This window comes from Hemitrygon akajei, chromosome 5 (assembly GCF_048418815.1).
Source record: "Hemitrygon akajei chromosome 5, sHemAka1.3, whole genome shotgun sequence".
NCBI classification, from domain to species: domain Eukaryota; kingdom Metazoa; phylum Chordata; class Chondrichthyes; order Myliobatiformes; family Dasyatidae; genus Hemitrygon; species Hemitrygon akajei.
In genome coordinates this window covers 131,495,159-131,510,075 of record NC_133128.1, presented here as the reverse complement: position 1 = coordinate 131,510,075, position 14,917 = coordinate 131,495,159, and the positions used below count along the sequence as shown (strand labels likewise).

At 43.5% G+C, this 14,917-nt stretch overlaps 1 protein-coding gene across 1 annotated transcript in view; it reads left to right on the top strand.

The window, feature by feature from the left end:
- The window catches only part of col6a1 (collagen, type VI, alpha 1), a 76,213-nt gene that overhangs the window by 40,145 nt on the left and 21,151 nt on the right, over positions 1–14,917 (top strand). The window contains exons 21-25 of the mRNA XM_073046490.1: positions 2,971–3,033; positions 5,344–5,406; positions 9,689–9,739; positions 10,527–10,562; positions 12,395–12,457. Of these exons, the coding sequence (XP_072902591.1) occupies positions 2,971–3,033; positions 5,344–5,406; positions 9,689–9,739; positions 10,527–10,562; positions 12,395–12,457 (276 nt within the window). The remainder of the gene's footprint in view (positions 1–2,970; positions 3,034–5,343; positions 5,407–9,688; positions 9,740–10,526; positions 10,563–12,394; positions 12,458–14,917) is intronic.

Here is a 14,917-nt window from a genome sequence, read left to right as displayed (position 1 = left end):
GTAAAAAGAGAGCAAAACAGTGAGGTAATGTTCATGGATCATTCATGAATCTGGAGGTGGAAGGGAAGATGCTGTTCCTACATCTTTCAGGCTCCTGTTCTACTTCCCTGAAGGTTGTAATAATTCATTAGAGACAGTGCAGTTGAAGACTCCTTTGTATCAGACAACATAGAGGCTAACTATCCAGTAGATGACCTTCGCACTTCTCTCATCCCCTGTCATCATTTGATGGGTATATCCTGATGTCCTCCACTGACAACAAGCAGGCCACATGCTTCACAGGCCCTACAGGGGCCCACACCTCTCACACTGGGTCTACACCTCCAATGGCAAGTCCATAGATTTCAAGATGTCCCATGGTGAAGACCACCTCCTGGATTCCAGCATGTGTTCAATAACCCCTATCCTAGGAGATCACTATTGAGTGGGAAAGGTCAATGTTGCACATTGGGTTCCCAAAGCCGGAACGTTGGCTAATAAAGGTAACTGCTTCCACGGAAACGTGTACTGAGTCAATCAATTTCAAAGTAACTTCATTACCAAAATACTTATGTCACCAAATGCTACCCTGAGATTCATTTTCTTATAGGCATTTACAGGAAAACAAATTACAATAGAACTTGTGAAAAAATATACATAAACAAAAACTGCCAAAGAACTGATCTGCAAAAGAAGACAAATTGTTTAAATAAAATTAAAAATAAAGATTGATTGATTAAATAAATAAATAATATTTCTGTGGACATGAATTGCAGAGTTCTTGAAAGTGAGTCTGCAAGTTGTGGAATCAGTTCAGAGTTGGGAAAGTGAACTTAACCATACTGATTCAAGATACCTGAGGGTCAAGGGGTAATAATTGTCCCTGAACCTGATAGTGTGGGACCTAAGGTTCCTGCACCTCCTGCCTGATGGTAATAGGGGGTGTCTTTGATGATGAATGATGTTTTCTTGTGGCAACAGCCCTTGTAAATATGCTCAGTAATGGGGTGGGGGGTGGTGGTGGTGGTTTCCCTGTGATGGACTGGGCTACATCCTCCAATGTCTGCAGACTTTTCCATTCCCGGACATTGATGCTTCCAAGATGATTATCCATCTAGCGAATGAACCATCTGCTGAACCATTTCCCATCACCACAGGAAGTTAAAATCTCTACTGCTGGGAATCTCATTTCTTGGAAAACTAAGAGCAGACTCTTATGGGGACAACTACAACAAGAACTTGAGGAGTGCTGCAGTGTCACTGTGTGGAAGCAGGTGGAGGAAGAAAGAAGTTGTTGTCTGGACCCAACAATGAGGGACCAATTTAACACTGGTACTTCCAGGACACAGTCTGACTAGGACCCAACCCCAAACGGAAACTGGACATTTTGTCCGGCATCCCTCAAAAAAGCTGATAAACAGGGTCAAACTCTTTGTTAGTGGTGGGGTCTAACATTGTCTGAGGAAAGGACGTGGGCTGGGCTTTCCTCATTAAACCTTTAGTTCAGAGGAGCCCTTTGCAAGCAACAGCTACCTAAAATGGAAGTAAATTTCTTCTCCAAAGCTTCGTATAGAGCTAGGAGTGGCCTGTGTGTGCATTTCAATAGTACTCTTGAAGACCACTGCTGGCCATGTCAGCACTGAAGGTCAAAGAGAATGTGGTCCTGCAAAAGACCTGCAGGCATCGGCAGCTCCCCTAGGTGAGGGCCAGTATTAGAAAAGTCTCAGACAGGGCTGGTAGAGTTTCCTTGGCACACATTGCATATGAAGTCCATTGCCATAATCAGTTTCTGCTCTGAGTGTTTAGTGCACCATATGGGGTTCAATAATGTTAGAATGCTGTATATTTTAAACAGACTTGCAGTTCTATTAAAGATCAGAAACCATGGTAACCCAGCAAATCTGGAATTAGCAACAGCATAACACATACCAGATGCAAAACCGGATGTATGAGTAAATTCATCCGGTGTTTGCCAAGTGTTGAAGCAGCGTGATTAGCAGTGGCGTATAAGATCCATCGCTTAACTCCAAGTAATAAGAAAGAGCAAGACATAGCAGTGCCATCTCCTCCGGTTCATTATGGGGATCGCAAGCTCTTTCATATGAACTTCAAACTAAGAACTTTTAACTCGCCTTTGCAATTAGAAAGCAAACTCCAAGCACAAAGGATTTCCACTCAGGTTAAAATCAGACCTACAGGGATTCTGGGATGTACATAATTAACATCATTGGAAGATCTTCTACCTCACACTCCGCTGATCTGGTGCTGAGTTAGTCCCTGAGCTGTCCTTCATCCACAATCTCACACTATTCATCTGTCTGCCCTTTGGATTCTGCAAACCTAGCTACCCTCAAATTTGCTTCTTATGAGTTTCTTGTGTCTGACCTTTTGGCAGTTTGATCTTCAATGTTTAAGAGACATTACCTGCGCTGGTATACAGGCGACCTCAGGTCTGCCTGGAAATATCTGGGGGAGATCATCCGAGACATCTTAATTAGCCTTAATATTGGAAATTCCCCATTAGTTGACAGCGTTTGCGAAGAACTGGAAAACGCTAGCTATGCCACTTGCTGTAATAGACGGTAAATTTTTGCCACTCTCTAACTATCCTTGAGCAGACTGGGTTCCTGAATGGCTGCATTCTATGTGATAAGTTGCAAGATTCTGACCCAAGAAACGGTAACGTATATTTGAGTTGTGACCTGGACGGTGCCGTGTTCCCACGTACGTTTCATCTGGTCACTGGCGATGCTGTCAAAGTGGAGTTACCAGCTTGCTGATGGCAGAAGGAATGAAGATTTATGGTGATAGATGGTGATGACAATGCGGTGAACAGTTTTCTTTCAGATGGTCGAGCTTCTTGAATGTTGCGTTAATCCAGTTAGCAGCATGGTATTCTGTCCATTTGGTGCTCACTGTGTTCAGTACCATATGTCTTGCCTGCTTTGCTTTGCGGTCACCCATGAGCACTCTGCTTTCTTTTTGCCTCAGGGAGATCCTGGCCGTGCTGGGCCCAGAGGATTTAAAGGAGACATGGGACCTCCAGGAAGAGAGGTATGTATTGTGTACTGTGAATACTTAATGCCAGCAATCTAGGCGATTGTTTTGCTGATAGGCTTCACTGCCTGTACCCAGACTGTGTTACACTACTCTACAGCCAACACCCATCTCCCCTACCCAGCCCTGAGCATGACCGCAATGCTAGGCCAGTTTTACTCTGTAAACCCAGACCACATCTTACCTAGCACTGCCATTACCCTTTATTGACTTTTCGGGAAAGTGTGGAACACTGTGGTCAACATTGGCCTGTGCTCTCGTCTCCCAAAGATAAGTCACTCCGTTTTAGTAGGGAGGAGCGGAGTTGTTATTTTTTTTGCCAATCATCTGAGACAAAATGGAGATGGTAACACTTGTTTCCCTGAGAAAATGGACTTGCCACACCCTCCTCATTGGCTGAGCTATATTTGGGAATGTGGAAATTGCCAAGTTCCCTGAAAGAATATACATTATGAACAATGGCTGGTTTATTTAGTCTGAACTGAACTCCTTAATACTTTCATTTCAATTCCACTTCTTATTCCCATTTCAAAATGTCTGTCCATGGCTTCCTTTACTGCCACGATAAGGCCAGATGCAGGTTGGAAAAACAAAACCTTAAATTTCATCTTGGTAGTCTCCATCATGACAGCATTGATTTCTCTAACTTCTGGTCATTTCTCCCCCGTTTCCCCCTGCACCCCCACCCTGTATGTTTTCCCTCTTTCTGCAGCCCTTTTATCCCTTACTTTCCTCTCTCCAGCCCATCGACTCCCCCTGGTCCCCACCTTCTTCAGCCCTCCGCCTCTTCCGTCGGTCACCTCCTAGCTCCTCACATGATTCCCTTTCATCCCCTCTCACCTAGCCTTCTCCCTCTCCCCTCTCAGCTCGACTCATCTGTAACCTGCCAGTTTGTTCTCCTGTTGCTCCCCCTCCCCAACTTTTTATTCTGTGTTTTACCCCATTCCTTTCCAGTCCTGATGAAGAGTCACCGCTTAAAACATAGGATGTCCATTTCTCTCCATAGATGCTGCCTGACTTGTTGAGTTCCCCCAGCATCTTCTATGTGTTGCTCAAGATTTCCAGATTCTGCAGAATCTCTTACATCTCCTAGGTGCACCAGTTTCCTTTTGGACTTAAAGCCATTACCGTGCTTTCCACTGAACATGTGATTTAGTGTTAAAAGATATCCTGAAGCTCAGTGCACTCCGGGAATAGACTAGCATAACATAATCTGATGTAATAGCTGACCTCAATATTAATACTGATGACATTTGCCAAGAGGTATCACAGGCCAATGTCCATCTTCCCAAATGGCTGATACATGTTGCCTCTGAGAGAGTATTATCCAATAGGCCTGTTGAGAACTAATCATTATAATGTGTACAAGCTAGTCAGCAACTGCAGTGATTATTTCTTCGATAACACTGGGCAATTTTTTTTCGAAGTGTTGCTTCCTCAGAATTTTATTTTTGTTTATGATAGACCACTTGAAGCTGAATGCAAATATAATTTCAGACTACTTGTATCACGTAGGAATCTGGAGAAACAAGAAATGAACTTTTATCGGATATAATGCATGATGTTTTGCAATAGTTCAACTAAGCTGAAAATGTTTTGTTGATGACTTTCTCTTGTACTCGGTGTCTGAGGCCTCTCACTTAAGTGTCCAGCAATAATCAGCCAGCATTGATGGATTCCAGTTGCCCTGATACCATTTCTCCATGACCGCAATGTCCCGGTGAAACCTTTCACCACGCTCGTCACTGACAGCGCCAAGATTTGCAGGGAAGTTGCCTAAATAAGAATGCAGAAAATGAATCTTTAGTGACATGTTGCACTTCATTGTTTTGTACACTTGAAGCATTTTGTCAACGAGCTGCAACTAGTTTGATGCTCTGTAGTTGCCAGGAACATTTTCAACAACATCCTTGAGTGCCTTCCTTGTGGTTTTCTCTGGTCCCACTAGAAGCTCTCTGAATTGCCTGTCATTGATAACCTTTTGATTTGTGGACCAAAAAAATTGCCTTCCTTGATCTTAGCATTAGTTATTCTGGATTGAATTATTAATTGAAATAACAAATATAGGTGATTTCAAACAAATGGTGCATGATAGGGAAAAGTCATGGTGATTTTCATGATCAGCTGCCCAAAATCCATAAGGTACACCCCAAAGTATTCAGGAAGCAAAATCTTTGTTGTCCAGTGTAATTCAATTAACGGTACCTCATCTACACTTCGCTGTACATTGGTTGTTCTGTTCTGAATATGTAACTAAAGGACTGAATGTTGAAATAAAGGTCTAACTGATGTTTTGTAACCCTGCAGGGAAACAGGGGACCAAGAGGTCTAAAGGGATATCCCGGTGATGCAGGCCCGATGGGAGAAATGGTAAGAACGGAGACAGTATTGGCAGAGTGTTCATACACACTAGGACTGGGGAGAAAGAGAAACCCCAAATTAACTGAAGCTGAATTAATATTCCCTCTGAACATCTTGAATAGCACAGTGGGTACTGCCATGAAGGTTTGTCTTCTCGTTCATCCCTGCGATTTGGTAACACGTACTGCCCGTCTGGATAGGGTTTGCTCCTGAGCGACTACCGTCTGTGCCAGGATGGAGCTGCCCCAGTGTTGTTGGGCAGTGCGTTACAGGTTATGCTCCCCATGGTGATAAACAAATTGTGCTGCATCCCCAGTATGGCAGCCTAGTAGCTTGCAGTAGAATTTGCAGGTCATACATTGGGCTCACCAACTTGTTCAAGGTGGAGGCTTGAGAAGCAGTATTGTAGATACCTTGGGAAATTAAGAGGTGGCAAACACTGTAGCCTCATAGACATAGGGACAGAATTTAGCCATTCAGCCCATTGAGTCTCGTCCATCATTCTATTATATCTGATTCATTATCCCTCTCAACACCATTCTCCTGCCTTCTCCTTGTAACCTTTAACAGTCTTACTAATTAAGAATCTATCAACCTCAGCTTTAAATATACCCAATGACTTTGCCTCCACAGCTGCCTGTGGCAATGAATACCACAGATTCACCACTCTCTGACTAAAGAAATTTCTCCTCATCTCCGTTCTAAAGGGACATCCTTCTATTCTGAGGCTGTGCTCTCTGGTCCTAGACTCCCCCACTATAGGAAGCATCCTTTCTACATCCACTCTGTCTGGACCTTTCAACATTTGATGTTTCAATGAGATCCCCCTTTAGTGAATGCAAGCCCAAGACGCTACTCAAATGCTCCTCATGCATTAACTCTTTAATTCCTGGAATCATTCTTGTGAACCTCCTCTGGACCCTCTCCAATGTCAGCACATCCTTTCTTAGACAGGTGTCCCAAAACAGGTCACATTGCTCTAAGTGCAGGCTAAACAATGCCTTATAAAGCCTTCATCTTTCATCTTTGCCTTTAGATTCTAGTTCTCTTGAAATAAGTGGTAACGTTGCATTCACGTTCCTTACCAATGACTCAGCCTCATGCGCCAATAATTTGGCAACTTGTGAGCAGTTTTGTCTTGGATGCTGTTGAAGTTTGTAAGTGTTGCTGGAGCTATGCTTTTGCTGTGGGTCAAAATTGCCATGAATTCCAGCACTCGATTTTCTGCTCTGCAATGTAGCTGACTCCATTATGTTTTTAGTGCACTCTGTCAAGCTCTTTGGTCTAGGTAAATGGGAGAAAGCAAGGGTTTGAAATCATGTGGGAAGGGTCGTTAGTTAAGATGGAAGAGTAGACAATAATGTCTCGTCTCCATAGAATCATGGAGATATTCAGCACAGAAACAGGCTCTTCAGACCACCAAGCTGCCACCAACCATTAAACATCCAATTACACTCATCCCTATTTTTGCAACTCTCCTGATATTCCCAGCACCTCTTCCCAAAATCTACCCCTTAACTACATTAGGGGCAATTTATATCATACAGTTAACCAACCAACCTGCACACCTTTGAAACGTTGGTGGAAAAGAGAAACCCCGTGGGTAACACAGGAAGAATGTGTGGGCTCTTCGCAGACCGCACCAGAGGGCCACTGTCCGACAGGGAACCTCAGAGTGAAAGGAAGGGAAGGGGTCTGGAGAGATATTTGGGTGGAGCGGGTAGAAATGTTCTGATGTGCAAGGAAATAAAGTGTGATTGAGGAACGAGTGCAAATTTCAGAGTCCAGTTAATCAAATGATAGTAGGGACAAATAAAAAATTCAGCGCAGCTTGTCATGTATTCCCAGAAGATGTGCGACAGGTCCGCTAACTTTGCTGAGATTAAAGCAATTCCTGTGAAGGAGTGTGTAATGTAGCCTGGAGTTACCATTGATGCACAAGTTTTGTTAATGGCCATCAACACAATAACTATAGCAGAAATTTAGCTCCATTAGTGATTCACAGGAATGGTTCTAAACAAGCTAGTCGATGTCGGTGGTGAGCCCCGGATAGAGTTATGGCAGGATGGGGAATTGTGTGGAGTGGGATTGAGCAGGAAGTGACTTTATCCTCTAGAGCTGCCGTAACAGAGGTGACGACTGAATTCCACAGCTCAGGAACACCTTGGATGCAGGCTTTCTTGCACAACTCTCTTTCCAGGCAAATTGGCTGCAGATTCTTCTCGCACTTCTACTCCTGGAAATTGAACTACTGGGGAACTGCGGCACACCTGTGTGAACTGGGGAGGGGAGACATTGAACAAATCCTGGTCCTCCCTTCAGTGAATGGGAACGTGGAGCACGTGATCATGCCACTAGAGGGGTGGTTGGACAGAAGGCTATGGTCCTAATTAACTGGGCTGGCAATCAAGAGGCCAGGATTTCATATTCCAATGCAGTTAGTTCTGAAGCTGATGATTTGTGAGTTGACATAGAAATCAGAACACAGAGCATAGGACAATACAGGAGTCGATCTTTTAACCTATTCTAAGATCCTTCCCTCCTACATAGCTCTCAATTTTTCTATCATCCATGTACCTATCTAAGAGTTTATTAAATGCTCCTAATGTATCTGCCTCTACCAGCACCCTTACAGGGTGTTCCTCACACTCACTGCCTCCGTGTAGAAAAAAACTTGCCTCTGACGTCCCCCCATTCTCTTCTCCAATCACATTAAAATTATGCCCCGTTTTATTAGCCTGGGAAATTAACTTATTAGATCAGCTATTAGATTGCTGATGAAATTATAGACTCTTACAAAAGTATAGAACAGAAACAGGTCCTTTCATTCCCCCTTGAACTCCTTTGTGCCCCTTTGTCCCCTTTGTCCCCCTTGAACCCCCTGTCTATGCTGTACCCTTCTACACTCATCCCTGTTGTCTAACACTTGGCCTGTATCTCTCAGACACGAAAATGGTCACCAAAGGCTGACAGAAAGGAAAGTAGTCAACCCGACACATTGGGGAACAGTATGGACTCCATCCTCGGTGCTGGTTTCGAGTCAGAAAATCAGTGTGGAAACAGATTGTTTGTCTCAACTGTCCTCACAATGTAATGGGCACCCCTCTGTATTAATCCGATCTCCCAGCCCTCAGGCCATCAGCTCTTATACACAGAAGATTCAAGTGCTCATCCAGACACTTTCGTCAATACTGTCAGCAACCCAGCTTCAGCTTCTCTCTCAGGTAGCGTATTCCAGGTACTCCACACTCTCTGGCGAAGAAGGTCCCCTTCTAAATCTCTTCCCCCTTAGCCTAAATCTATGTCCTGTAGTTTTATCTACCTCAGATATGGGGAAGAGTTTTCTGTAGTCTACCCTGTCTATACACGTGATTTTATATAATCGTAGTTATGTCCCTCTTAACCTCCTCTGCTCCAGAGAGAACAGACCTAGCTTCTCCAGACCCTCCTGATAATTTAACTGCTCTATCCCAGACCACGTCAGGATGAGTCTGCTCTGCAACCTCTCCAGCATTATCACATCACCTATAAAATCCCCTACTGCTATTTCCCACTTAGATTGGGACAATTTTGGGATTTGTTCTTTTATTGGGAACTTGATTTGTTTTTAATGCTAACACAATGTTTTAACACGCCAAAAATATGTGCAGTTCAATTTCTAGACAAGATTATTTCCGAGAACATCAACTTTTAAGTATCTAGGGGTCCTTGCTTGCTGGTCTTGATCCATGGCATAAAAGGGTTGGGAACCCCTGATCTAGTGAGTGGAAATGCAAAATGAGACAAAATGGTTCATGTGGGAAGAATTTTAGCGAAGACTTTTAATGAGCCGAGTGCTTCTGTGTTTCAGCCAGGTCAGAATCTGAGTCTCTGAACAAATGTGGCTGATGAGGCTCCCATTTGCAGTATAGTATGCTGCTTCACAGTTTTGATCTCCCGATCTTAGGAAAGATGTTCTGATGGTGAAGGAAAAGTAACAGAGGTTTACCTGGGATCATAGGGCTGGATTATGAGGAGAGATTGAAGTAACTGGGTCTGTAGTTGCTGGAGTTTAGAAGCATGAGATGAGATCTTGGTGGAACCTAACAGGACTGGGCACAAAGAAGATGGATATGACAGTCAGGGGCTGTTCTGTGCCACACCTCTCCACTACACTATTAAAGAGATTAATGGGATGGGAAATGCTAGGAAAAAGATAGTGAGCTGAATAGCCTGCTCCTCCTATTTTATTTTTTTTCATATTAGACTTCTACCTTTCCATTTGGATAACTTTCTTTATTTTTTCCTTCAGGGAGAACCTGGAAGCCCAGGGAATGGCTCCAGGGGCCCACCAGGATTACCCGTAAGTACTCCTTTTGATCAATTGCTTATTGCCTGTCAGCCGCCTTCAATTTGCTCTTATCAAAAACACAGACGTTTTCATACAGAGATAAACGGCTGGTTTTACACCAAACCCACAATGTTCAAAAACACTCTGCGGTAGGTTGTGAGAAAACAACATCAAGACTAAATTCTCCATGGCAAGATCGCATAAAACAACAGCGTGGTATAGAGGTAATTTGCTTCAGTGATGTTGCTGACTGTTGTCCAGGAGTTTGATGAGAACACATTGACTCTCCTTCAAAGATGTTGCTGTGTGGGGGATTTTCTTACAGGCTGTCGAGGGACTGGTAGTGCATCACTCTGTTAGCACTACACTGGAGTGTCCTTAGGTCTCTGGACAGGGCTGACCCATAACCTTCAGACTTAAAGAGAAGCATTTTATCAACCAGCATAGTAATCTATCCCACCAAAGGCATGAGGCCCACATCTATTTGTGGATTAAGAAAGTTCAGACTGCTCTCATGGTTCTAGTCCAGACTGGTTCAGGCACAGTTGGCTTCGTAGCCTGACCACTCCAAAAATAGGAAGGGATCCTATCCAGTCACCCTGCCATGGATCTATGGTGCACAAAGTACAGAAAGCTGTGGCAGCTCAGTCTGATCTTTATGATGATACAGCTTAAATGGAACATTTGAAATTTTTGACTAACTGCCAGCCAATATCTTGGGTTGCATTGTCTCTTCTGCACTAATGTATGTTACTATAAATTGATAAATCTGATAAACATTTTGTTCCTTTTCCCACAGGGTATTCCAGGAGCACAAGGATACCGTGGACCCAATGTAAGTTGCTGCTCCTACCCCAGGGACATCTGCACATCCCTTCTCTTGCCACCCTCCACTCCCTTCCCCCAGAGCCATAACCAGAGTCAGGGGCTGGATGGAGCCAGACAGAGCTGGGAGTGATGAACTTGCTGAGTCAGTAAGGCCGGCTGGCGGCCACTCTTCCTGCGCCTGCTCTCCCCTATCACAGCTGTTTCTGTCACCCTCTCCCACGCACTGTTGCCGTTCATTTCTGACTTATGAAAAATTTAGTTTAGTACAATTAGTCCATAAAAACAGAACCCTGTCATAACCCTTGGACTGTCTGTACAGGGAGGGAGCCAGATCACAGAATTAGACCAGATGGCTTGTGTGAAAGGATTTCAGTGAAGATTTTAATGAGCTGAATAGTTTTGTGTTCCTAGCATTCAATAGAATTCAATACAGATTAGAATCCAGTCTCTGATCAGAAGCTGGGTGTTCCTATTATCTGGATTGTTGGGTCATGAGTCTACAAGTTAATTGCAAAAAGCTAGACTCTATAGCTGTCCTGCTTTGCAATTTACATCCCCTTATACCACAGTGGAATTCGCCGAGACATCAGAAACTAGTACACCAAGAGAATTGTGGTTTGATCTCATGGATTGTTGGGCTGGATGTAATTAGGAAAATAGAGCAAGTCAAGACTTTGCCCTGGGAAGATGATAAGGAATATGTGAAAGAATTCAAAAGATGATCGAAGGTGCCTTGAGAAAGCATTTTTTCCAGAGGTTAGCTTGAACATCAACACCATATATTGAAAAAGAGGGGAGCAACATTGTAAATAAAAATAATACTGACCTTTAGTTCAAGGTTTTCCAAACCAAGAATTTTCAAGAGGCCAGGTACCCCTACACCATTCAGTTCATTGAAGGAGCATGAAGTAGTTGTGGCCAGATAATCTAATGCCCTTCTTTTGAAGATGAGTGCATCATCCTAATATTAAGAGATGAGTTGTTTCTGCACGAGTAAATGCTGGCAAAGTAAGAAGTGAAAAGCAATTCCTGGCAGAGGGCAACAAGAGTGACTTGGATGAGCATGAGGTGCCTGTTATCGCAAGGCTGTGGGACGATCAAGATGAGCACTCCCTGTGCTTGAATGCAAGAGATATGGTAGCCACGCACTAAACTGAGGTGCAGGTCTTGTGGAAGGATCAACCAGCAACAAAAGCAACTTGTTTCTTTGCAGGATGGAGGAGAAGGCAGGAGAAAGAGAGGGAAATGGGAAGGGAAGGAAGGAGAGAGGAATGGAAGGGAGGCGGAAGGAAGGGGAAGTAAAGAGAAAGGATAGGAGGGAGAAGAGAGATTTGCATCACTTCTTTAGAAATGTACTCTCATGTAGTAAGTGTAGGATCAAGCTCCAGATCATGGCCAGGTAACATTTGAGTGGCATGAGTTGACTGGGTACAAGAGAGAACTGTGTTAACTTTCTTTAAACTAGTGTCATGAGATCATTTACACCCTGGTAAAAGAGTAAATTGGGGCTTGGTTCATCTACAGAAGCTAGAGTCGTCAGAAAGCAAAGAATTTGCAAGCTCGGATTGGAACCTGACACCCCTTCCCCTCCCCCACAGAATGAATGTCAGTGATTACAAACTGTCTGAGAAGCCAAAAGCACAATGCCTGAGTTTTAAAACCGTGATATCCAGAAGATAAGTCAGTCCCTTAGTTTCTTTCTGCACATGAATTGTTCATTATGTTTCCTTAAAAACAGAGTACAATTCTGACACGAGAGCAGCAGAGATTGAAGCAGCCCCTCTTCTGACTCATGTTCCTCTCTCTCTCTTTCCCTCGCTCTCTCCCTTTCTCCCTCAGGGAACGGAAGGTTACCCCGGTCCCAAAGGCGATGACGGTGAACCTGGAGACCCTGGGCGTGATGTAAGTAGTGGCTTCCAAGTGTGTTTGACAACTTTTGCCTTTGTGTTTGAATGAGACTCTGACCAGACAACTGTTTAGCCTGTGTTGCTTTGCGCCATAAATCCGCAAGCAGATCTATAGCCTGGAGATTTGGAATGACCACCTTTGCTCCTGCTGGAATGTTAGTAAGATGTACAGTGCTGCAAATTATCAACAAGTAAATAGTTTCCAGGCTTCTGTAAACTAAAAAGGAAATCATTGCGTTACTTCAAAATGTAGTGTGAATATTTTTCAGTATTGCTACAGTCAAGTTTATTAATTCTAAGATAGTAAATGGTTAATGAAGGGTGATGACACAATGAAATCTCCACTTGTAAACAGGAAGCCTCTAATAACATTCCATCTTTGCTTAGACTGAGTGAGGCACTTAAGTGGGAGGGAGAATATTTTGCAGAGAAGGAAGTGAGATTGGTTTGAGGGCTGACATGTACTGAAAGGGCTGAGTGGCCTATCATGTCAGAAGAAAATTATGAGAAATTTACATAAAGTGTGTGGTGTGTTTTCAGGCCATTCTTCACCTCCCACAGAAAGCATCTGATGAAACACACGATGACCTTTTTATTGTTCCATGTTTTGCTTAGCTTTGTTTAAAGGCGAGTATCGTCCACATATAAAACGTGTGATCAGGGTACCCATGATGCACTGGGATGTATCCACTACCTTTTGAAAGCTTTTCCATTCGAGAGCATTGGTATTTCCATACTAGTGCAAGCTAGTTGGCCAACAATGTTGTGCCGACCTTTCAATCTACTCCAAGATCAATGTAACCTTTCCCTCCCACATTTTTCTTTCACCCTGTTTAACTAGCTTAGCTCTGCTTGGAGTCATACAGACTCATAGAGTGCAGAAGAAGGCCCACTGATTCAGGTCAGCCATTAAGCACCAATTTGTGTTAATCATTTTTATTTTCTCAACTTTCCCCTGAGATTCTATCAGTCACCTACATACAAGGGTAATTTAGTTAACAATACCAACTCGCTCTTGATTGGAGGAGATTGGAGCACCCAGTGGGAATCACTTGGAGCACGTGTAAACTCCACACAGACAGCAGTAGAAGCCAGGATCAATCCCAGGTCAATTGAGCCATGAAGCAATGGCTCTGCTAGGTGCCCCACTAGTAAACTGTGTTCTTCACTGTGTAAACTAAACTCAACGCCGTCAACTGGTCTAAGTATCTTGTGCAGAGAAAAGCCAGCCAGGGTTACTCTGATTTGCTCCGGTGGAAGTGTCTGTTAACCCTTGCTGTTCACGCAGTTGGAGAGAAACTTCCAGAGAAGGTGTTGCTCTTCTGGCCTGTTTCTGTAACTGAATCAATTTCCAATGAAAATTTTTGAAAAACAACTCTGTGGAGAAACTCAGTGGGTCAGGCAGCATCTGTGGAAGGAAATGGACAGTCTACATTTTGGGTGGAGACCCTTCATCTGGAATGAAGAAGGTAAAGGGTCCTGATGAAGATTCTTGAGGTGAAACATTAACTGTTCATTTCCCTCCATGGGTTCTTCCAGCAGCTTTTTGTTGCTCTGGATACCAGGATCTTTTATATCTCCAATAAGAGCAAGAAGTTGTGAGGGAGAGACAACAGGGCAGTAAAATATCTAATCTATTTTGGGTTCCAAGCAAGTCCTTCAGTATTTCCTCAGCAGTGGAGAGGAGATGTTCAGGGATGTGTGCCCAGTAATTCAATATCTACAAAGATTGTGTTAATCTGGTGAGCACATTGAGGCCACCAATTCTACCCTCTCTTGTACTCCTTTCATGTATGTGCTGGGTGGTGCCTGATTCCTCAAAGCCCCGTGTTCTTGTGTGATGCCATCAGTTGAAAGGCTCACACTCTAGAATGTTACACAAGGCGTGTCTGGAAGTCGAGTGCCAAGGAAGAAGAGGAAGGTTGCATAAATCATCTATTTCTCAAGACGATTATGGAGATTTTCAAAAATATCCCATACGCCATTTGTATAATAAAACATCTTAAATACTGGTCAAACAAAACTATTCACCAAGGAAATATTAATACCTGTTGCTCAAAGCTCAGTGAAAGGAGGAGTAAGTAAGGTAGAAGCGTTTACAAGATATCAGTGGCCATATCTGCTGGTGCTTACATACCTCTGAAACCACCCAGGGGTTTTCAATTGTGCATCTTATACGGGGAAGGAGCTCATCACATAAGAATTCCAGAAGTTATGGTCACCATAAAAGTTGCATATAAATGTCCAGAACTGGAGGGAGAGACTTGCATGGTTAAAGGGTTAAAGGGGTTGACCTTCTCTGTTTCACCAGAGGTAGGCTTATGCTCAGATGACGAGGTAAAGAGCCCAGCATGTCCCTCTAAAACTTCTTTTCCATTTTGTGCTTTAAACTTGTTGTAGACTCATGGAGCACTGGACCACTGCAGAACAGCTACAGGTCCTTCAACCCATTTAG